Here is a 23,670-nt window from a genome sequence, read left to right as displayed (position 1 = left end):
CGCCTCTCTGCATCCACTGCGTCCTCCCTCGCAGCTCGTTGCGTCCCCGGGAACGTTGCAGGGGGGAAGGGGGGGGGGGGGGGGGGTGCGTCGGCGCATGGGTCGACGACACCTGTCGGATAACCTGCCACCGGGCCTTTGTCACGACCCAGTGACCCGCGTGCTACCGCCTTCCTCTTCGCATTTAATTTTGCTTCATTTTTATGGTGCGTGTGTGTGCATGTGCGCGCGCCCCGTTTCCTGTTTCGACGCGGAAAATACGAACAACCGCATTTTACGAGCTAGCAAATAGAGAACTGAGCATCTTGCCGCTCACTTACCGCCTTTGAACTTGCTCATAAAGTTTGAAGCAAAACTGCTCAATGAGCATCTGGCTTTTGTCTCAAAGTTTTGAGGTGCGCGCGTTTTAATTAGTACTCTGGGTACCTACCAACGCGTTGCAATGTCTGCATGAGGACTGGTTTGGTTTTATGAGGTTTAACGTCCCAAAGCGACTTAGGCTATGAGGGACGCCGTAGTGGAGGGCTTCGGAAATTTCGACCACCCGGAGTTCTTTATTAACGTGCACTGACATCGCGCAGTACACGGGCCTCTAGAATTTCGTCCCCATCGAAATTCGATCGCCGGAACCCGGATCGTACCCGCGTCTTTCGGGTCAGCAGCCGAGCTCCATAACCGCTGAGCCACCGCGGCGCCTGTCTACATAGTGTTTAGGCGTTGCTTTACATAGTCAATTATTTTATGTTACCGCTGGTTTGGTTACACCCTCTTTAAACTCAAAAACCGGGCTGTTTGTTTGGAGAGTTATGGCTTTCTGACCTGTTAGGGCCCGTGGTCTGTTTTCGAACTCTAACTAACGTCACCTTTCATTTAATCAATCTCCATAGGTTTGTTTGTGTTTGTGTTCGACCGTGTAGATATATGTACGAGTCACTGATGGTTAATATCTTCTTATATAGATATGCCTATGTGTTTAATTGTATACAGCTCATCGATCCGCACCACCAATAAGTTAACGTTTCGAGCTACACCCTGTCCTGTTTCTTAAATAGGACACAGCGTGGCCACCATGTCTTCGACGTGCTCTTCGTTCCGTTTCGTTTGCCTCGTCTTGCGCCACTTTTGGAGTTTTCTCTTTTTTTCCCCCACAAAATCTTGACTATTCTCCGAGATTTCGCGACGGTTTCAATTCCCTCGCAATAAGGCGAGATTGGAAAGTTTGCCCTGCGGCGACGGCGACCGCCGCCGGAATGGAGCAAAAGTCTCTCGTATACGCCCCCTCTCCCTCGCCACTGCTGCGTCCGCGCGCTTCAATCAGCGCGAGTGACGCCGGAAGGACGTCGTCGATCCTTCCTCAGAGACCCGAACTTTTCTGCCTGGTAATAACAGCGTGAACGACAAACGAGTGTCAGACACACGCCGAGAAGGCGCAGGGATACGGGAAACAAAAACGCGCTTTTTTTTTTCCTTTTGCGCTGCAGTCGAGCCGCGGCACTAAACGTTGGGACAAATACTTTATCGCATGAAAGCAGAATATACGCTGCAGAGCCGAGTTAGGCATTTGCGAAGACCGAAAGTAAACATGTATCGCGCTTTAGTCGTAATTGTCGATTCGGACAGCGGGGCTGGTCCGTGCCGAGATGGACGCGATTAATCTGAGAGAAAGCCGGCGTGCGCATCGGGACCGAGTTTGCCCCCAGGCTACGAACGCCGTCCCTTCTGCGTGGCTTGCTTTTTCCCTCGGGAACTCTCATCTTCGAAATGGGATTTAATTTGGAAGACGTTGTTGGCTATTGTCGATGTTCGCCGGTGTTTTCTGCGTGAGGAGGATTGTGTTGTGACGACCTCTATCGTATTTTTGGGACCCTGTTTTTTTTTTTTTTTTTTCAGCCTCTTAAAAATCTGGAGCGGCGTTAATTGCACTTCTCCGTGTACCGGGTCCAAGAGCGAATGGTTATGTACAGTTTTGCCGAAATTTTAAGTACTCTTGAACAGGCATCAAAATATCGAACATAGTATCGAAGTATCTTCGACATGGTATCGACAAAGTATCGAGCATCCTTTTCCCGTTGAACAGAGAATCCTTGTGTCGAACACAGTATCGAAGTGTCTTCGACAGGGTATCGACAAAGAATCGAGCATCCTTTTGCCGTTGAACAGAGAATCCTTGTATCGAACACAGTATCGAAGTATCTTCGACAGCTTATCGACAGAGTATCGAGCATCTTTTTCTTGCTGAACAGAGCATCCCTGTATCGAACACAGTTTCGAAGTATCTTCGACAGGGTATCGATAGAGTATCGAGCATCTTTTTCCCGTAGAACTCGTCGTTGAGCCCCCTCTCTCGCACTCCACGTGAAGTGTGAGCCAAGGCGGGTGCAACTAAAGGTGCAACTAAAGGACTAAAGGTGAAGTCCCACTCGCGTGTACTTAGTTGCAATATCTTAAAATAGCTTAAAATAGGAGCTTGCTCGCCAAGACCTCAGGAATGCTCGATATGTTTACCACTAGTTTGACGGCGAAAAAAAAATGGTGTTCCGTTCAAGCGCGGGCGTGTTCTTACTAACACACTACTTCGCTATCAACAATTCAGTCAGTCGAGGTGTCGCGGAGTTTCGTCGTCAGCGTACCGTTCATCCTGTACCGCTGCGACGATTTCGACAACTCCGGCTCGGCATGCATGCAGTATTAATGCCAGACACAAAGGGTATATAAGGACGCGCGTTTGCTCAGGAATGCGCGCTGTTCTAATCCCCCCCCTCCACACATGTGCGTGTGGGTGTTGCGCTTCAAAGATGGCGATCGCTGGCTGGCTGTGTAGCCAGCTATAGCTGCTTAACGAATTCCGCGGCGAGCCATTTTGACGGGTCTCCCGCTTCCGAGAGGCGAGGCTCGTATTCATCGAGTATTTGTGCGAGCGCGGGCGGCCGCGTATTGTGTACCGTTATAGACGGCCTAGTAATAATGCACGCCACCCCGGGCGCGCTGCTTGAAAACCGCCCGCCACGCTTCGAACTCGCAAGCCGAAAGCCACTCCCCCCCCCCCCCCCCCTCCTCCTTCTTCTCCTCCTCCGCGCGCGCGGTTTGTTCGTTGGCTCCGTTGAGGGTATGTGTACTCGACACAGACGTAATCCCGAACTAAAAACAAACAAACTCGAGAATGCGGACAAGCCCCACCGGAACCGGGAGCGCTCGCCTCCTTCGACGCAACTACGCCGCTGCGTCGCGGAGTCCAAATGACTCGGACTCGACAAACAACGGGCGGTCGTCGTGGCACCTAGGTGGAATGGGGGGGGGGGGGGAATGTATTAACTCACGCGGTTTGGGCGGTCTGCGGCACAAGCAGCGAATTTTGCGAAGCGTCGGGTGCGCAAAGCGGTTCTTGAATTTTTCATTCGACTCTCGCGTCCGCTCGAATTACGCGCGAGCTGTCAAATGGCCCCCCGCGTGTGGACCGCGGGGCACTCGAAAGCGCGCGTAGCAGCAGATGAGGTGGCGGCGGCTGGAATTAAGACGGACGGAGGAGTGTGCAAGCTCCAGGGTTAAAACTTGGTCGCGCGCTCAGCAACGCCTGTTGCATCTGGAGCGCCGAACCTTTTGATTGCTCTCGCGCCGCGGGAAAAGCCCCGGGAACTGTGTACGTATAGGAGCGGGGAAGCTCTCAAATGCGCCTTCGCGGCACTCGCTGCTACTTTGCGCGTACCTGTTTCGGAGAAATGAAAGGAAGGCGCGCGCGCGAAGATGCGAAAAAGCGCGCCAACTCAAAAGCGCGCGCTTTCTCGCGGCGAGAGCGGAACGTGGTCGCGGCTTATCGGGGCTTCCGCTCCATGTTTCGGCCCCTCTTCCCCGCTGCCTGCATTAGAACCTTTCTCCGTCGCCTCTGTTCTTGTACAGCGTTTGCAATATGGCGTGAAAATTTTCGCCTCCGTGCTGCAGCTGTTAAAAGTTTCGCGCTCGACTTCGTTGTGTGCGAACGAGGTTCCCTAATAAGGGCTGGTTGCGAAAACTTTTGCCGAGTTTTAAGTGTTTTATACCTGAGCGCCGTCCTTCACTTTCGCGAAGCAAGTTAGCGAAAGCAAGGCGGGAAAGCCTTATGCGGGCTTGAATGACAATGCGAAACGGAGCATGCAGTGTATACCCGAACTGGCGAAGATGGTGCCATTAGACGTGTCCTAATTTGCGCGCATTAAAGGAGTCTCGCGAAGAACCTGTCGCATTGCCGGGGACTCCGCCAGTTGGCCGCACAAACCGGCCATTCGTGTCGCGAGCTTCGCCTAATTGCTGGATTAGGAAACAGGCGCGGCGAACGTGCTCATTTTAGCACTCTGCCGTTGCCATAGGGCCGTTTTAAAAGATGCAAACTGAGAAAAATTAAGTAGGCGACCTTTTCTAAAGTGGCTACCGTCTCCTTTCTTATGCGTTTAATAACGTGCAATCAGTCAGGCTGCGTGTAAATTCGTGGGAGACGCTTTTGCATCCGATTTTTATTGGACCGTTTTAGCGTACCGTTACCGTGCACCGTCGCTGATAACGACGCGTTCTGGCGCTGTCTACGCGCGTGCATCACGCTTATTCGGTGTTCGGACGTTTTAGCTTAACCGCTACAGCATTACTCTTGCCGTTAACAAGTCTGTAAAGGACTACGCATGCGTGTGATGTCCACGCCTAGCTAGCTCTGTATACAGTGGCGGCACAAGGTATACCGGCGTACCGTTACCCTGTGCCGCATATGTAAACATTTTCGTTGTCTATAGCTTCATTGAGCGCGCGTGCCTGTTGGACTGTGCTGGGCATGCGCAGTAGATGCTTGCATGAAGTCCGCCAATCAGAACACTGCTGGCACAGCCCCCTGGAAATATGGCTGCGCCCAAAGACACAAATGTGAAATGGTCTATAGAGTTCTATTATCGTTACCCTGTACCGTGTGCGTTGCCATGTGCAGTTAATAGTGTGTTTGACGTCCTTGAAATAGGGCGTTCAGCGCGTGGGCTAAAGATCCCCGTTTCCAGGGCGTTAAAGCCCACGCGGCTCGAAGAACGGACTAAACATTTCTTCACGTGCTGTTTGAGTAAACTTTGCAATCTTGTGGTTATGGCTGTTGATGCATACACTGCGCAAAGTGGCCTGTGTGGCGAACGTGTACTTTGGGGGAGGAGGGGGGGGGGGGGGGGGGCGAGAAGAAATCTTTCACGTGTCGCCGCCATCTATCGGCGCATTTTGTACTAACCTCGTGACCATAGCTGTCATTTTTCTTGCAGCGCGATAGCATGAACTACTTAACGCGGTTTGAACTAAGAATCAGCTTCGCTGGCCACTGCACGAGAGCACTGTGCTATCGCCGCAGCCGATCGCGTCTCGTGTTAAGCTTAACACAAGCTAAACACAAAGCAAAAAACTGCGAGGACACTTTGGCAATTGAAGCGTTGAGAGGACACTATGCCGTGATGACTTCCGGTGGATGTGACGTCACACTGTTCCCGTGGCTATATCGACGTCCGCGCTATTTCGATATTTTTGCCAATAATTAATTAAATAGTTAATCTACAGTCATCAAACTTGGCTTCTAGGTTCATTTTTTCCTCCTCTATCTGAAGCAACCATTGGTTTTCTTCTATCTTTTTTAGTTCCCGAGTTAAGCGCGTGTGACACGCTGTGTTAACGGACGACAGTAAGAGCCGTTAAAGGCTTTCGCCTTGAAACCACAAGCCAAGCAGACTAACTAAACACGTGCTTTCGCACGTCTACGCGGTTTAACCCCGTTATAACCCCACCACTTTCTTTTTTTTTTTTTTTGTCGTGCAGCGTGCCGTGGCGGCCGAGCAGGATTCGGTGCTGTTGCGAGACCAGCTGTCTGACATGGACTCCTCGTCGCCGCCTCCTCCGTCGTCGGCGCGGGACGCCGCGTCGCCCGTACCTTCCCGGGCGACCCTGGAGCTGCAGCTCGCCTCTAAGGACAAAGAGGTGAGCTCCGGGTTCCTCCCTCCCTTCCCTGATGGATGTGACGTCACACCGTTACCGTGGCTATATCGACGTCCGCGCTACTTCGACGCGCTATTTCGACTCCCTCCCTCCGATTTCCCTCTTCTGAAGAGAGCCATGCCTCCTTTTAGAGGCTGCTGCATCTACCCGTTTTTTTCTTTGTCTGCATAATTCCGCGCACCGCCTTTTGCGCCGGGTTAATCAAATTGAAAGGATAATTGAAGAATTGGATAAATGTTCAGTTCAGCTAATTAACTTTAATCAGTTGATTCAACCAGTCAAACGAAGCAGTTGATTAATTCTGTTAACACAGCCCAGTTGTCTGAAATGATTTAAATGTAATTCAGAATTAATCCAACCACACTTTTCTTATTATGCATCGTAAGATTTGCACGTCACGTCGTTAAAGTCGTGTTGGTCACAGATTTTGTCCACCACAGCATGAAGTTTGTTTGGGAGTATAACTTGTTTTGTTTTTTACGCCCGCCATGTTTACGGCAGATACCGCAAAGCTCATTTTATTCCCTCTCTCAATTGTTCTACTCTCACTATTATTATCTTTGTCAACTTTTATTCACGCTTATCTCTGTGTTTTTTTTTTCTTCTTGGATGCAGATATCTCAACTAGTCGAAGATATTAGGAAGCTGCAGTCGGCAGTGGATTCTCTAAAAGAGACAAGTGCCTCACAGGTGAGCCCACTTATTGTGGTCCCGTCTCTTCGGAGCAGCGCAACTCAGTCACCACAGTCGCAACGTCCCATCAATAAGCAGTGACACCTTGGTTCTTGTACTGTAATCTCCCACCCAGTTTCGGACTCAGTGTGGCAGAATTGTGACTCACTGTACGTTTCTAATTTTATTACGATTTTTTTTTTTTCCACAGATTGCTCAACTCGAAGAAATGCTCGCAGAAAAGTCGAGAATCATCCAGGAACTCGAAGACCGGTTGGACAGGCAAAAAGATTACGAAGACATCAAGAACGAACTTAGGTGAGTCCCAAGTTTTACGGGGCAACGTATTGAAGAACACGTTCGGCGCAGCTTATACGCTATACGGGACAAGTTGCAAAAATGGAATGCGCATTCCGTTGCTCGAGATAAATAATAGTTAACTAGTTAGTTCGTTAGTTATGACGCATAACAAGGCACGCAGTGCTGCCGAGAAAACAGGGTTATTGCGGATGCGGAGATATTACCCTAACGTTCATGAAGTGTAGAAAGCTGTAGAACTTGAACGGCAACAGGGCTGTACTGTGGGGTTAAACGGTGTTCTTTATTATACATTGCAAACATTTTACACCTATATGGGAGTAAAAAGGGAGTAACTTTCACTCCTTTCTGTTCAGGGTGTAGTAACAATGCGCGGACATGATCACAGACCCACTGAGTTGCGTGAAATGAAACATGCACGGGGCTCATCGCTTGGATCGCCTCCTCCGACGCAGGAACCTGAAGATGCTGGAAGACAGCGACAACCCCAGTGACGACCAGGACGAGAAGCCCACGCTAGTGTCGCCGAACAACAACAACTGTGTCGACCTCGTGCTGTACGGCAAGAACAGGACGCGACTGTCGCCGCCTCTCGCGAGGGCCCATTCGGACGACGCCGGTGAGTGTCTTCCTAGTTGATTGACTCGCTGCCTGGCTGGACGAGAGTAGCCTCGAAATAGTTGACGTGACAAGCTTCTTGTGTAGCGCAAAATTACTGCGTAGTCGATTCATGCTTTCCGAGAGCTAATAGCGCATTGTCATTGTAGGAAAACGAATAAGGGTCGAGGGCTGCCTTCGGATTTTCGCTTGTCTCACCTTGACATCGTCGTAAAAACAACAGCTGAACCGCGTCTTTGTGCACTGGGAGCAGGTAAAGCTCTAGATTTGCTTCGGGGGCTGTGATAATTCGATTTTAATGGAGAACGTAATAATACCGTACAAATTAAGGTGTGTGTTAATATTTTCATACAAAAAAAAATATATACATTCGTGTGTGCGCGCTGATAGGTCGCTTCGCTGACCTTCGAATGATTGATTGACGGAAAGTGCAGTGGATCGATCGATCAGTCAATCCATCGAGACGTCGATCACTCGATCGATCACTCCCGTCTCCCCGGCTGATTGATCGCGTGTATCGACCTTCACTTCGAGCGATCGATTGATTGATTGACCGATCGATTCCCCCCCTCCTCCTGGCCAGCTGCCTTCACTCGCATTCAAACAGTCGAACCAATCAATCCGTCGTTTGCCGGGCCATCGATCTGGCAGAGTTTGAACGGCGTCCCACGCTTCTTTCGCATGCTCGCAGGCTCCCCGCGCAGTCGGCTGCAGAACGTCGAGGCGTTCGGCTCGCTGCTGGGCGAAGAGATCGTCTCGTCCTTCTCGCGGATGCTCAAGAGCGAACCGCCGCCGCCGCCGATGCCGATCGTGACGAGTCCGCCGGCGACGCCCAAGTCGGTGGACGCCGACGCCATGTCCACGGGCACCGACACCTCGACGGGCAGCGGCGGCCGCGGCGCGGCGGACGACGGCGCCGCCGCCACGCCGCCCACGCCGGACCCGGTGACCGGCGCGTCGCTGGAGCGGCTCCAGGACTGCCTGCGCCACAACATGGAGCGCCACGCGTGCGAGGCGCTCAACACGCAGAATGTGGCGCGCGCGGTGCGCGAGCTCCTGAGCGCGCACAACGTGGGCCAGCGGCTGTTCGCGCGCTTCGTGCTCGGCCTGTCGCAGGGCACGGTGAGCGAGCTGCTCTCCAAGCCCAAGCCCTGGGACAAGCTCACCGAGAAGGGCCGCGACTCGTACCGCAAGATGCACGCGTGGGCCTCGGACGACTTCTGCGTCTTCATGCTCAAGTCGCTGGTGCCCAAGAAGGGTGCGTGTCGTACGTATACACACCTGTGCTACTGCGCGGCTCTTGCTCACGACGTCGCCGACCGCGTGGCGCAATCTGGTTGTGAGATCAGCAGTGTTAGACTTACAGTTCTTCAGGGTACACCATATGCCATGGCTTCATGAGTTTGTGTGCGCCCTTTAGTTTTACCGTGTTCCATGGCTTCATGAGTTCGTGTTGTGCCCTTTAGTCTAAGAAATTGCATGTCCCAAGACGAACACGAAGCGGCAGAGGAAGGACAGACAGGGCTTCTTTGATTCTTTCTGAAGTATGTCTGTGAAAGTTTCTGTGCTTTGTTAAGCCCGTTATATCGTGTCAGACATCGCTTTTTTTATTGTAATGGTGCGCATGCAGACATTTGTGCGGCAAACTGAGACGTGCCGCATATATTACTTTTCATTGGCGTGCGTGAGTCAGTTAACTAATAGTTTTCACGGGATTGGCTGTGCTCGCTTTTGAACCCTTGTCGCAAACGGTGTAACGAATAGCGTTGCTCCCTCGTGCGCGCAGGCAAGGAGTCTGGCGGCTCGAGCGCCTCCAGCCGCCAGGAGGACGCGGCGGCCGAGGAGCGCATCGCGCAGATCCTCAACGAGGCCCAGCAGGCTATGGCGCTTCCGCTGAGCAAGGAGCGAAGTCCGGCACCGACCGCGGCGGGCGCGCAGAACGGCTCGGCCGAGGACTCGCACGCCGACAGCGACCAGGACACCGACGGCGGAGGCAACAACAACAACAACAGCAACAATAACAACAACCAGCCGACATCGGCGTCACAGAAGGACTCTAAACGGTCCAGCCGGAAGTACGAGAACGACGACATTCCCCAGGTGCGTCGCGTAAAATGGCCCCTGCAATGCCCTCAGTGACGTCGTACAGTAATCGCCAGTGTTACTCCCAAGAAGGACTTGTTGCTGGCTAGTTGTTGGCCGCAGTTGGCACAGGACAGGGTTAACTGGACGAGCATGGGAAAGGTCTTTGCCCTGCAGTGGACTATACCGCTGCTGATGGGGATGGGTTGGCGCAAACTCAAAATTGAACACAAAAAGAAGGGCCCACTGTAGAACAAATGCGCCTTGTGAAGGCTTGTACCTGGACTGGTTGGTGGTATACTTAGAATACGCCCAATGAATGACCTACTCTGGAAGAGATGTCCAGTCGTATCACTACAGGGAGTCACTCTAAGGCAGAGAGATAAAACCGAATCAGAAAACAATGGTATGATGCGAGGTTGTTGTTTTAATCCTCACGGAAGCTGCATGGATGCGTCCATTGCTGCAATGCAGCGAAACTACCGCTTCAGTGAAATTTGGCCCCATATGTTTGGGAACCCCGCGCTACAGGCCTGTGGCTGACCTTTCTCACGGAACGGTTGGTTCGGTCGCGCAGGAAATGGTGGCGCGCATCTACCAGGAGGAGCTGGCCAAGCTGATGGGTCAGCGCGTGGAGGAGAGCTTTCGCCAGCAGCAGTACGACCGCACGCACGAGGAGATCCGCCAGGCCCTGTCCATCTACCACCACGAGCTGTCGCGGCTCTCGCAGCTGGCGCTCACGCCGGGGCACGAGTTCGCGCGCTTCGGGGCGGCCGCGCTGCCGGGAGCCCTGCTCAACGGGGCCTTCCCGGGCCTCTCGCTGGGGCCCGAGCTCAGGGGCCCCGGGGCTGCGGCGGCCGCGGCCGCTGCCGCCGCGGCGAGGGCCGCCGCCGCGGACTCGGCCGAGGCGATGCGCGCGGCGCACGAGCAACCCCAGCCGCCGGTGTCCCAGCACCAGCCCCAGAGGCGAGGATCCTCGCTCGCCGCGCAGCTGGCGCCGAGGGACTGGCACAAGCAGCGCGGCGGCAACAAATACAGTGAGCACTACTACGGCCTGGCCGGCACGCACGCGCAAGGTGCGCGCCTTCACGCGCACCCCCATTCGCCTCTGCGTTTACCTCGCGGCGCTCCTTTATACTGACCTTTCCATCGGGTACACGCAAAAGGAAAAAGAACATCTGCTGTGTGGGACGCAGAAAACGCCCAATACCGTGATTGCGCCAGATTCTCGCACACAACAGTCCAGCGAACATGGCGATACCCAGGAAGCGCTTTTTGGAAAGGTCTATACGTAGCCAATACGCATTGTTTAGTAAAACGTTTTCGTATCTTAGGCAAACATTATTACTAACAACCGGTTTCCTGCTAGGGAGAAATGTTCGGGGCTGTGAGTGGTCCCAGAGTATACGCACAGTGTAGCCGATCATCACACGACCCTATTCTTTTATTGCTCATATTTGCCATTTGGCATACATTAAAGGAAAAAGTACAGGCCATATTTTGTATACATAAATGGCACCTCCTTATTATCTTTCAAGTCTGCTAGAAACACTTTTATTTATTTATGCATCGCTGAAATCTCAGTCATAACAGACATTTTCTCCGTGAGTGGTGTTAGGAATGCCATTTCATGAATCTCTATTGGCCAGTGTACACTGGCATCACTTCCTGGTGAATTCACTCCTGTTACAGCTGCACTGTGAAGCGTGGTATTGCGGTCTTCTGCAATTTCCACTACTTTCGGGCCTTGGCGTACCCCCTCTTAATTCGCATGTCGGTTTCTTCCTCCTCCTCGCTGTTAATCGCAGGCAGCGCGTTCTCGCTGGTGCGGCCGGGCGTCAAGTTCCCAGGTCCGGGCTCCACCCCGAGCCCTCCGGGTGGCGCGGGTGTTCTGGGCCTTTCGGAGACGCCACCGGGCGGCGCCGCGGCCGAGGACCTCGGATCTTCGCCCTTGCAACGCATGCAGTCCATCACCAACTCGCTGCTCACACAGAGCGCGGCTCCCTCCATGCCGCCGACCAACCAGCGCCAGAACAAGGCCGTCCTTCCGCCCATCACGCAGCAGCAGTTCGACCAGTACAACAACCTCAACACCGAGGAGATCGTCAAGAAGGTCAGTAAGGATACCCTGCTTCCCACAAGGGGTGGACTACTGTTCGCTGTACTACAATAGAATTTTACTTACATGAATACTTGGTGCAGGAATTTTGCAGAAGCACTGTCCACAGCTCCCCCCCCCCCCCCCCCCCTTATTGGCAGTTCCCATAATGTTTGATTTGGTTTATGGGGGTTTTAACGTCTCAAAGCGACTCAGGCTGTGAGGGATGCCGTAGTGAAGGGCTCCGGAAGAGCTCCGGAGTTAAAGAACCCAAGGTGGTCGAAATTTCCGGAGCCCTTCACTACGCCGTCCCTCGAGAACTCTAGAGATAATAATATGAACAGCATCTTGATAACAACGAAATAAAGGCATGATTTCTTGAAAAACGTTAGCTCTGCGAATTCCCGTGATTGTGGCGGGCACCGCATGCGACAGGTGGCTGGCACCTGACGTTTGCTGGTGTCTGCCATCAGAGAAACCCGTCCTGGGGAAACGCCACGGCGACATATTCTCTGACCAACTGAAATCCTTGCTTCCTCAAACTGCCCGGAGTTAAATGGAAGCAGTGACTTGTTGGATTGCTGCTGCGGTGGCGCTCGGCTGCTGACCTGAAAAATTCAGGCTCGATCCCGGCCGCGCAGTCGAATTTCGATGAAGGTGTTTCTGTTCTGACCGGCGCCCATCGGCCACCGCGCAGGTGAAGGAGCAGCTGAGCCAGTACTCAATCAGCCAGCGGCTGTTCGGTGAGAACGTGCTGGGCCTGTCCCAGGGCTCGGTGTCCGACCTTCTGGCGCGGCCCAAGCCGTGGCACATGCTGACGCAGAAGGGCCGCGAGCCCTTCATCCGCATGAAGATCTTCCTCGAGGACGAGAACGCTGTGCACAAGCTGGTCGCATCGCAATACAAGATCGCCCCCGAGAAGCTGATGCGCACCTCGGGGTTTACCGCCGCCTCCAGCCCACTCGGTGAGCGCCCCCTCTACCTTCTCTCCTGATGCGTGTGTGTATACTGAAAAGCCCTAATCCTCACAACCTTGGATGTTGCGCTTGTTGGACGTGCAAGGCTCGAAGGAAGCGGATCGCGGTAATCGTGCTTCCAGTGCTTAAAATGTATGGACCCCAGGGCTGCCCTTGTAGAGCTGATCACTGCTTCTCGTTTTGTCCTTTTGTGCGATGCTTATGACAGCCTGCTCGACGCACATCAACCATGCTAAATCTGCCAAATGTAAGGAGCTCTAAGTTTTGCGAGTGGTCTCTAATTCCTGCCAAAAGTATTTATTTGCACTCTCTTGGTCTCTGAATGCTGAAAGGTAGTCCCAGTTTGTAGCATCAAGTTGAATGCGCCATATTTCGCGTGGTCTCTACGTCGGTATTGTCACTCTACGTTATCATTGAGGTGATCGAAAAGAAACGAAAAACATTCCAATTGCGCCTTTCTTTGTTGTCGTTGTTTTGTGCCAAACCGGTGTGTTGTTGCTGTGTCAGTGTTTGGCCCTGTCTTATCGCCTCATCCCTCTTTCGTATGGCATCCGTGCAGCCGGTTCGAGCAAGCTTCCGGCGTCGAGCGCGGCGGCGGCCCGGGCAGCCGCGCGTGACCTCCAGTCGCACCGCAACAGCCACTGCGACAGCTCCGCCTCGTCACCGCTGCTGGGCAAGGGGCCCTTCAGCGCTTCGCCCGAGCTGCAGGTGGCTCTGATGCAGCAACAACAGCACCACCATCAACAGCAGCAGCAGCAACAGCAACATCAACAGCAACAGCACCAGCAGGACTCGCGCGTGGCCCTGTATGCGCCGCCCTCGAGCCCCACGGCTGCAGCGCGGAAAAGCCACCCCCACCACCCGAGCAGCGGCGGCCGCTCGATGGCATATGTGCAGCCGTCGGTGTATGAGATGGCGGCGCTCACCACCGACCTGGACACGCAGACCATCACGGCCAAGATCAAGGAAACGCTCATGGCGCACAACATTGGGCAGAAGGTAAGCTCATGGAACAGCCCTCGCGTTACCGCTATTGTTACGTTTTTATCTTACGCTAGTCCCTGCGATATGTCATCGAATAGGTTAGAAGATTAGACTTTGGGTCTCAAGGTATGCTGGAAAAATAATAGGGCTGCTATAGCAAATGAAGTCTCGTGCAGAACATCTGAAGTTTCAAGGAAATATAAGGGCAGATGTCGCAGTAATATGACACGCATTGTACGTCATCGCCTGGAACAGTTGCCCATAAAACGCCCCGCCGCGATGGCTCAGTGGTTACGGCGCTTGGCTGCTGACCCGAAAGACGCAGGGTACGATCCTGGCCACGGCGACCGAATTTCGATGGAGGCGAAATTCTAGAGGCCCGTGTGCTGTGCGATGTCAGTGCACGTTAAAGAACCCCAGGTGGTCGAAATTACCGGAGCCCTTCACTATGGCGTCCCTCATAGCCTGAGTTGCTTTGGGACGTTCAACCCCAATAACCAAACCAAACCAAACCAAACTAGTTGCCCCGAAAACACTTTATAGTTCAGGCAATCATGCTTAATTGTCCCTATTGCGCGATGGCGTTTGTCACATTGTGTATTCAAATTTTGCAAAGCTGTTCCTTTACAGGATGCCCCGAATTGATGAAAAATATTTGCCGATGTCTTTAAAGCAGTTGTTGCCCAGCGGCTATTGGGTATTCTCAATTCAAGCAGGTTTCGTATTCGGGAGCGTTGAATTTTTCCCCCTGGAATGCAGTAAACGTGAAATCTTCCGCGCGCTCTAAAAACGCGAGTGTGATTTCGTGAAAGCTTGCTTCACTGCACGCTGTTTCACTGTGCGGAGAAGCCTACCTGATGGTGAACAAGGACGAACAAAGTCGTTGAGGAAGGTTGATAGTTGGCAATAGCTTTGTGGGGAAAAGGCCATACAGCAGAAAATGAAAAAATTTTGCGAGTTAGGTGGGGCACTAGGAGGAAAGCCAGTGAGCAGAGAAAGAAAGGTAGGAACAGTATGCAGTAATTAACAGGTGAGTGCCTGCCGGAACCCTAGAGTGTGTAAACAGTAAAAAAAAAAGAAAAACGCTACAATTACTACTAAAGCGTGCCCGGAAAGCAATTAACCTTAGCATAGCCGATTAGTGCCACTGGTGCAATGCGGCTGCTACTGCATGTTTTTGAGAAAAGTGCAAGAAAGGCACTCAGAACCCCCCAGCGAAAATTTGGCAGTTTCTTGCTCAGTGAAAGTGCATAGAAAATGCAGATTTCTTTGCGATTTAATATTTTCTTTCTAAAAAATTGTGTCTGTTTTTCAGATCTTCGGCGAGGCCGTGCTGGGGCTGTCTCAGGGCTCTGTGAGTGAACTGCTATCCAAGCCCAAGCCATGGCACATGCTGAGCATCAAGGGCAGGGAGCCTTTCATCCGCATGCAGCTCTGGCTCAACGACCCGCACAACGTCGAGAAGTTGCAGGTCATAAAGAACGAACGCAGGGAAGGTGAGCACATCCACTGTACTTTTCCAGATGCAGATACCACTTGTCAAATTTCATGTCCCTGAGAAGTCAACGGACGTAAATTCAAATGTGCAATGCAGTGATGTTTATGTATTGTGTAAAAAACTTTTGTTTGCTTACTGTCGCTATAATCCTCAACGGCGCAGTAATAGCCAACCAGTGATGCGTACTGCCTAGCCGGTACCCAAGCCTATGCTACTCTTATGACCTCACACGTGATGTTAGTGGCATTTAGAGAGGAGCCATCGCGTTGTAGGCGTTACTAACCACTCCGTCTTGTCCTCAGCGAACAAGCGGCGCCGGACGCACGTGGACTTGGAGGCGGCGCCCAGGCCTATGGAGGCACAGCCGCCATCGCTGCCGACCATGAGCGGTCCCGGGAGCTTCCCGTTCGCGGCGCCGTCGTCGCCGTTCCCGGCGGCCAAGAAGCCGCGCGTGCTCTTCTCGGACGAGCAGAAGGAGGCACTGCGGCTCGCCTTCTCCATGGACCCGTACCCGAGCACGGCGACCATCGAGTTCCTGGCGGCCGAGCTGGGACTCTCAGTGCGCACCATCACCAACTGGTTCCACAACCACCGCATGCGGCTCAAACAGCACGTCGTCTCCCCCGGACCGGACGAGAACCAGCCGCGCAGCGAGCCGCCCCCGTCGCTCCTGGGCCCTCCGCAGAGCTCGCGGGAGGGCACGGGCTCTTTCGACCCGGCACTCTTCCGAGGACTCCTCGTCCAGAGGCTGGCCGAGATGCAGGGAAGCGACAAGAGCGGACCGGCCGCTTTCGGCAGCGCCAACAGCGGAGCCAGCAACAGCGCCCTTAACCTCAACGCCTACAACAGCTACTCCCCGTCCTCCCAGCAGGGCAACGACGAAGGCACGCTCGACCTGAGCATGTCGAGCCAGGCGTCGTCGGTTCGCAAGACGTGGGGTCGCGGCGGCACGCCGACTGAAGACTTGGACGACTCGAACCTGTCGCAGGAGGAACCGCCGGCCGGAAGCGACCGCGACTCGCTCAAGGAAGAGAACCTCGCGACGGCGCTTGCCACGTCGCGAAGCGGTGCGCTCGGTGGTGGCGCGTTAGGTCAGCACAACAGCTACAGCAGCCGGCGGCGGAAACCGGCGGCCCCCAAGTGGGTGGACCCGGGCCTGTCGCCGGACTCGGACGACGCGGAGGACGATGAGGCGAGCGGGAACGCGGACGATGATTGCGGCACACCGGGAGGCGATGCAGAGAGCGCCATCATCAACGGGGTCTGCGTGCGCCAGACCGCCACCGCTGGAGACTTCAGCTTGCGGCTCCGCGAGACGGTTCGGGTGGACCCCGTGGCGGCATCCGACGAAGCCCGCAAGAGTGCGGAGAGGGACGACCTGGAGGATGATGAGGAAGAAGAGGAAACGGCACTCGAGCTCTGCACCACTGCAAAGAAGTCGAGTGCTAGTAGCGGCGATGGCATTCGAAAGCTGGAGCAGAGGCTCGACAACCGAAGTGAGGAACGCGGCGAGGACTGGGAGTTCTGAAATGGAACGCTTGGCTTCATTCAGCTGCCCCAACTCAGTCCTGGCCCGTTCGAAGCCTCCCTGCGCTGCTTCGGAAACATGCCAGCTCTGTGACTCGTGACCGGCTTCGGGAACTGGCGACTTATACACAGCCCGTCCCTGCCACAAGTGTTAATTATAAGGGTTTGTCGCCTGAGGTGTGAGGTCACCGATGAAATGGCACCCACCTGGCTGTTTCTGGATTCGAGTGGCCAACCGATCAGGGTCCACTTCATTTCATTTTTTCTGAAGAACACATCGCCTGGAACAAGTTTCGTGACAGTTGAACTGTGGCTGGAAGCCGTGGCTGGTGTGGCTGCTCGAAGCGGCCTCTGCGAGGACGCTAACCGCGCCCAGTGGAAAAGTACGCGACCCATGGGATAACTCTGGGGGACTCTTCCTTTTCGCGCACACTGTTTTCGCCCACCCGGAGCCACCACATCTTCTTCGAGCCCGGTGCAATGTGGCCTTAGCTCTCACACTCTCCGCTTCTGGTGTTCGTCGTGTTGTTGCCCTTTCAAGCATTGACGTATTCGACGACAAGACTTTTATCGCACATGTGAGCAGAACTCTGAACGACCAGAATGCTTAAGCGAGGCTGTCTCTGTGTGTGTGCGTGCAGAACTGTGGTCTGGAGACGTTCTTTGTTTTTACGTTTGTACGTTTTTAAGACGTTGTGATGTTTCTTTTTTTTCTCTCTTACAGTTTACGGTGACCTTTATTGTTGCCGCGTCAGCCTTACAAAGTGCGTTGGCGAGGGTTTCAAGCTGTAACAAGTTAATCTTTGTGGCATGAGCCCAGAGTTTTCTGTGAGCTGAGAGGCATTTCGTACATACTGTGGCACACAAGTGGAAAGTACCCGCTGCTAGCTGGCCAGTTTTATTTTTTGTCTCTACCGTCAATGAATGTCATCAAGTTTCATCTTTCGAGAGCACTTGTTGAATAACTTGGCTGACCAAAGGCCTCATGCAACCCACCAATTGTAATAATTAGTCTTACCTCTGTAGTCTCACACCAAACATTCGCGCTATATGCCATGACTATCTGTACACAAAAAAACCTGTATTATTTGGTGCTTTTTGTATAGATACTGGTATTGAAAATAGTGCTATCTGCTGGCGCTTGCTAGCTAAGAATTTCAGTTGTTAAAAGGTTGGTGTCTGCGAGTTGACTGATGTTAGGGTCTGTCTAATGTGTGAAATATTTAAGCAGAAGTCATGCAAGAAAAATTAACTGGCTGGTTTCATGGAGTCATTCACCTCTGCAGAAGTTAAGAAACCAAACTCTTTACAGTACGGCTAAATTCAGTATTTATTGGTAGTGCTACTTGTTGGACATTGTTGGGTGTTCAGAACTGAAGAACCCACACTAGGAAAAACTTAACATGTGCAGAACAACAACTGTCACCTTTTTCGGTGGGAAAACACACAAGTACGTGAACAATGCCCAAACAGCCATGAAGAGTCAGCGAGTCAGCATGAAGCCAAAGATGTGAACAAGAGCTTTAGTAGCAGGCACTATTGTCACATGTCCTTTCCAATCACGAGAACTGGAGACTTCCTTTCGTTGCAGAGAACATTCATTTCATGTAACACACAGCGGGCGTGTCTTGTTTTGTCGTTAGTGGTATTTATACGCACACATATACAGATATATTTCTCTTTTTGGACTCAGTCCTGTCTTTGTTACCACCTAGTCCCCCTATGATCTGTACTCTGTTCGCTGTCAACACGTGCTAGTCCCGACCTTCGCCCAACAAGCAGCCATGAATGCCTTTTGGTATAGAAAGCCTCATCCCTGCATTACCAGCTAAAGAAACTGGAGCTCCATTGAATGTGCATCTACGCTCACTGCAGCTAAATATATGGCAGCCAACTTTGCCTTGTTTTTTTGCACCAGGCTCTATCATCTAAGTCACGCTTGGAGCAGAAATTGAAATAATTATCCCTCTGGCATGAAAATATAAAAATTCTGCGTTGATATGGAATAGCTAAGCAAGTGCAAAATACATCCACATCCTGCCATATCTCTATGTTATTTGCGTCTCTGCTTTCCTCATTTGATGTCTTTCTGATCATGGCCGACAGCATGCAAGTCTAAATATACGAAAAGAGCAGCATATGTTATTCGGTACACACCTAAAATTAACCCTTGGTCTACCCAATAATCGCAGATACTTAGTTAAATATTGTCACGACCAGAGGAGCCGCGAAGGTAGGCGTCGGCAAGAACCCAAGACTGGGAGCCTTCTTTTAATTATAGAGCCAGCTTCCACGACACCAAACAGAACAAGCGCGCCGCGAGAGTCCACCGCCGCTTCGTCGTCGTCTTCGATTCAGCGCGGAGGCCGCGCGGCGCTTTAGGCGCGTGGCAATATAATAAGCTGTGCACTTGAGGCATGTCAGTTTTTGTTGACAACTGTTATGGACGCAGGCACCAGCACCAGCAGCGATATAATTGTACAGTTACCATTGATTTCGAGCCTTTTTGTGATGACAGTCTTTTTCTTTCCACATGTGATAAAATCTTTGTACGTGTAACATAATACGAAGCGTTTGATACCAGCATTGCTCGGGCAAGCAAGCCCTGGTGAGATAGAGAATAGAACCCCGGTGACACTGTAGATACAGCAGGCTTGGCGCGTGTCTGCAGTGATTTCAGGACCTGCCACTCGCGTCAGCCTGCTTTGCTGGCATCTTCAAACACTTGCAAATACAACGTTTGACAGACCGCTTTGTTCCGCTGTCTCACATAAGTGACCAACTCATTGAGATAGGACTGTTGGCATCTTTTAGTCCTCTTGGGGTGCTCAAATGTTTTTTTCTTGTTAACTTAACGAACAACGTACGAACTCACACGTGTCGAAGTTCAACGTTTCCTTCCTTCTTCGCCATTCTAAAAATTGCTGAAAAGTGGAATATATATAAATAGTCATATCAGTACAGTGCACATAATTCTTTCTGGGCTAGGAAATATATTCAAGAAAAGGGGCAGCAGAACCCCAAAACAAGAAATTACTGTTATGACTCTGTATTAGGGAAAAAAAATAACTTTTCAGCGCAGACGTCCTCCTACCTTTGTTGTCTAACTTTTCTTCCCTTCTACAAATCAAGCTCGGATGCTTTTTCTCTGCTTGCTCACTGCAGCAGGCTGTCAGCCCCTTCAAAGGGGAGCGCTCATTTGCTCAGCCTCATTTTGTGCTCGATAAGTGCCAAGCGGGCGTAGAAAAGGACACACGTTCGAACCCTGAACCTATGCCGTACAACCGTTGATGAAAAGAAAAGATATCTTGGAGGAATCTGACAGTATAGTGGCGCCTCTCCGGGCTCGCAGTACTTAGCAGTCACGGCATTGTCTCCTTCTTCTTTTCACTCTGGCAGACCCATCAGTTACGCCAGTCTATTCAGCTTTCCTCGAACGCCACAATGGTGCAAAAGAAGTGAATACATTCGGGGCTGACATTGTTCTCTCTCTATCTTTCACTCTCAATGCGTGCATTCAATGCACCATTGAGATGCACACAAGCTCGAGAGTGCATGCGCGGACGGGTCACTGTTGGCTGTCGACCTGGTCCGACGCTTGTTGCGACGAGCTCCTTTTTTGAGCACACCAACTTTTCCCGCCCCTCTTTGAAGCTTTGGGAGTCTGACTCCATGTGTCTGTATATAAGCGTGTTGAAACACCCAACCGTGTGCTTGAGCGTGTGTACATGTGATGATGTGATCGTTGTGCTCTCTTTTGAATGTTTCGTCTTGAACAGTGCTGCGACTTTGCTTCTGTTTTTGTTTTCCCTTGTTCTTTTTGCACGTGCAAGGATCGACAAATGTTACATATATATTATATAAATATATACATAATTATATATATAAATATATACGAGCGAAGAGATGCGTGTGTACATATTATACATAAGTATGCCTATGAGCAAGCAGTGTATCATACCCAAGCTGGAAGCTTGAAGCGGCTGCGTGGGCACCGACACTCGTGCTGAGTGCATCAGCCTGTGTATCACTTGACCGATGGCGAGCCGTCTAAATGTTATTCGACGGGGAAGCGCAGATGAAGGGCACCGCCAAACTCCGTAGTTGCAATGTAGAATTCCCATCACCCCCCAATTTTTTTTTAGTCTTTAATATTCTCGGATTCTGAATCCGCTTATTCTGGTGCTTAAAAAAAAAATAGGGTGTTGATCTGTGAGCACTTTTTAAAAAGGGGTTGGAGAAAAGAAAGCAATGTTGTCTCCCCACACCTGTTCGCCACCTTGGTCAGCATTTTTTTTTTCTTTATACCCCACACCCGCCTGAGATGGAGCTTTGTACATAGACGTCCCCAGTCCCTTACATGAGTATACTATAAATACATACATACACATATAGCGCATACATGTAGTGTAGATGTGAAGATTTTTTCTTCGAAACCAGTCGAGTCTTTAAAGGTTCTCTTCCTCCTTCACCGATAACCCGTTTTTGCTACGCCTCTTGCGCGTGTCACTCAAGTTTTCGAGTAAGCCTAAAAATGAGAGAGAGAAAGTGAAAAAAAAAATGATGCGCATTAACCGGTGTGGACGTTTGCAGCCATGTGCATAGCCAGCGAACACGTTTCCCTCATTACCATTAACACACACATTCACGCACGCGGCGGCGTTATTGCCTCTTTTTTGTATTCAGACAGGAAGAAGAGCTCGTGCGAGTTCATGCTTCGAGACAGGCCGAGTAGATGCAATCGTGGTTACCCTTCAGCGTCGTTTTTGCAAGCTCATGCCGTTCATTTCTCTGCTGCAATCACTTTTCCACGTACGATAAACGTTGCGAGTTATTGCGGAGAGAATACCCTCGGCGTACTTTAATCGGATCTCGCTTGTAGTACTCGAACAGCCCGCTGCGGCGCGCAACAGTCGATACTTCTTTGTTATTTGAATCACCATTAGAGGACGCCTACGGCGCCAAGTTTCTCTCTATGAGTTTGGCTATTGCTTCAGAACTTTTTCCTCCTATTGCCGTCTAATCGAGAAAGCTTTTGTCTTGAGTAGAAACTTTCTTTTTTCCTAATCGCCATTTTGCTCACTTGGCTGCTATGTGCAGTTCGAAGAAAAGAATCGGGTGCTGAACAGTTCCACTTTGTTTTGTTGTTAGGCAAAGCCAGAAGCGCAGTAGTCGGAGAATCGTAGTCTGGACTGTTAAACCTGGTGATTCTCCTGGAGTGCTGAAGAAAATGTGACTGTTAATTCTTTTGGTGTGCTTTTTTTTAGTCCCCATTTCATTCGTGTGGAATATGTGATACATCAACTGCCACTTTGCGTGTACATTATACATATAAATATATATAAATATATATATATACATAAATCTACATGCATACATAATATCTCATTGCTTGTTGCCTTCCATGAGTGTGAACACAGTCATGCGATTCCATCGACCGTGTGAATGAATGAGCCGAGTGTCGACGGAAAAGCGGCCGCCAATCGCCGCCAGTCCAGCCTCGCACGGTTTCGGGCTTCCGGCGTTCGCAGGCCGCGTTGCCGCCGTGTGTATGTATACTGCAGCGAAAACCAAATCACCCTCGAGCGTTGATTCGTTTCTGTGCCGTCTTCCTTTTTGATGTTTGTTTTTTCCCCCTGACCCTGTGTTTTTGTTTTTTTTTTCTCTTGTGCGTGTGTGCGCGTGCGTGTATGTATTTTTAAGGGTCGCCGCCGAGAGGCGCTTGTGGCGCATGACTGCGTCCAAACCAAGATGGCGGCGACGCAACGGTTTATGCCTTTCCCTGTGATGCCACCCGCGTTCATCGTGGCGTGCTTTCTCTCTCTATCTCATACACTCCACACAAGACATCACACCGATTCTCTTGCCACCCCTTCCCAATTTTTCACTCTCCAACTACAATTTCGTGCAATGTAATTTATGAGACATCATTTTCCCGCGCTTTTTTTTTGTGTGCGTGTGTACGTTCATTCATCGCTCGCTCACTCGCGTTGTTCCAAGAACCAAAGGACTCCTTGTATGCCGTTTTGGCGCCGTCTCTACTACCTGCGTGTATGTTTTTTGTTTGTTTTTTTCTCTCTCCTGCTTTGTCGCGAAGGCCGAGCCATTTGTTTGTCGCTGCGAAGTTTTATTCTTGACTTCCCTGGCTGACGCGTCGTGTGGACGGCGGCAGCTTGGCGGTCGTTCTTCCCCCTCTTTTTTTTTGTGCGTGCGTTGGCGTTTTAGTTTTTTTTTTTTTTGTCAGTGGCTGATCATTGCTCCCTGCCCTCTGCAGCTCCTCCCCCCCCCCCCCCTCCCTGAACCTCAGCCCGCGTGCACACACCGCCCCCTTTTTTTTGTGTGTCTCGAAAAGCAGCTACGGATGATGCGAAAGCTGTGTAAGTTTGATATTAAGAATTCATATTACTATTTTTATTCTACTTTCAAATAATAATAAAGTTGATCTTTGCCCGTGTCTCTCAGCACCCGAGTGTGTCTGTGTCCAGTTGCCTTTGTCATCCCCAGTCGCCTCTTCCCTGCGGAGGAGACTCACAAAGAATGCGCATTACTGTGGCAGGAAAGCACGACAGTTCGGCGCAGAGATGATTTTCTTGACGATGAAGATCATCATTTCAAGTCAACCAGACCAACAGTACTGCAAGCCGAAAGCCTCTACTATAGTCGGATACAACTGAATAACGAAGGGCCAAATCATCAAATGAGGCCTTCCAGCTCATGGCGTCGACCGATGTTCATGACGTCGCGGCTAATCCATGGTTAATCCTCTGACAAGATAACTTAATTCGCTGTCATTGCCAGCAAGACAGGGGATTAAACATAAATTAACCGCAACAACATGACCATCGGTCAATGCCATTGGCTGGAGTTGTATCCGAATACAGCGATTTTTGGATACTCGGACCTGCGCCAGATGCGGC

The 23,670-nt window shown here is 51.4% G+C and overlaps 1 protein-coding gene across 5 annotated transcripts in view; it reads left to right on the top strand.

Annotated features, from left to right (window-relative positions):
* Positions 1-23,217, top strand: part of ct (homeobox protein, cut) — a 754,353-nt gene extending 731,136 nt beyond the window's left edge. For 4 of the 5 annotated variants that reach the window (XM_089573990.1, XM_089573992.1, XM_089573994.1 and 1 more), the window contains 12 exons: positions 5,803-5,961; positions 6,595-6,669; positions 6,863-6,969; positions 7,425-7,588; positions 8,279-8,854; positions 9,374-9,687; positions 10,247-10,706; positions 11,478-11,782; positions 12,465-12,732; positions 13,304-13,743; positions 15,044-15,224; positions 15,529-23,217. In XM_089573990.1, the coding sequence (XP_089430116.1) occupies positions 5,803-5,961; positions 6,595-6,669; positions 6,863-6,969; positions 7,425-7,588; positions 8,279-8,854; positions 9,374-9,687; positions 10,247-10,706; positions 11,478-11,782; positions 12,465-12,732; positions 13,304-13,743; positions 15,044-15,224; positions 15,529-16,754 (4,275 nt within the window). In that variant the 3' untranslated portion in view covers positions 16,755-23,217. The remainder of the gene's footprint in view (positions 1-5,802; positions 5,962-6,594; positions 6,670-6,862; positions 6,970-7,424; positions 7,589-8,278; positions 8,855-9,373; positions 9,688-10,246; positions 10,707-11,477; positions 11,783-12,464; positions 12,733-13,303; positions 13,744-15,043; positions 15,225-15,528) is intronic. The other variant, XM_089573991.1, reaches the window with a different exon arrangement.
* The last annotated feature ends 453 nt before the right edge of the window (positions 23,218-23,670 follow it).

This window comes from Amblyomma mixtum, chromosome 2 (assembly GCF_055824585.1).
Source record: "Amblyomma mixtum isolate Tamu chromosome 2, ASM5582458v1, whole genome shotgun sequence".
NCBI classification, from domain to species: domain Eukaryota; kingdom Metazoa; phylum Arthropoda; class Arachnida; order Ixodida; family Ixodidae; genus Amblyomma; species Amblyomma mixtum.
The sequence above is the reverse complement of the archived record's forward strand: the minus strand, read 5'-3'. Positions and strand labels throughout refer to the sequence as shown.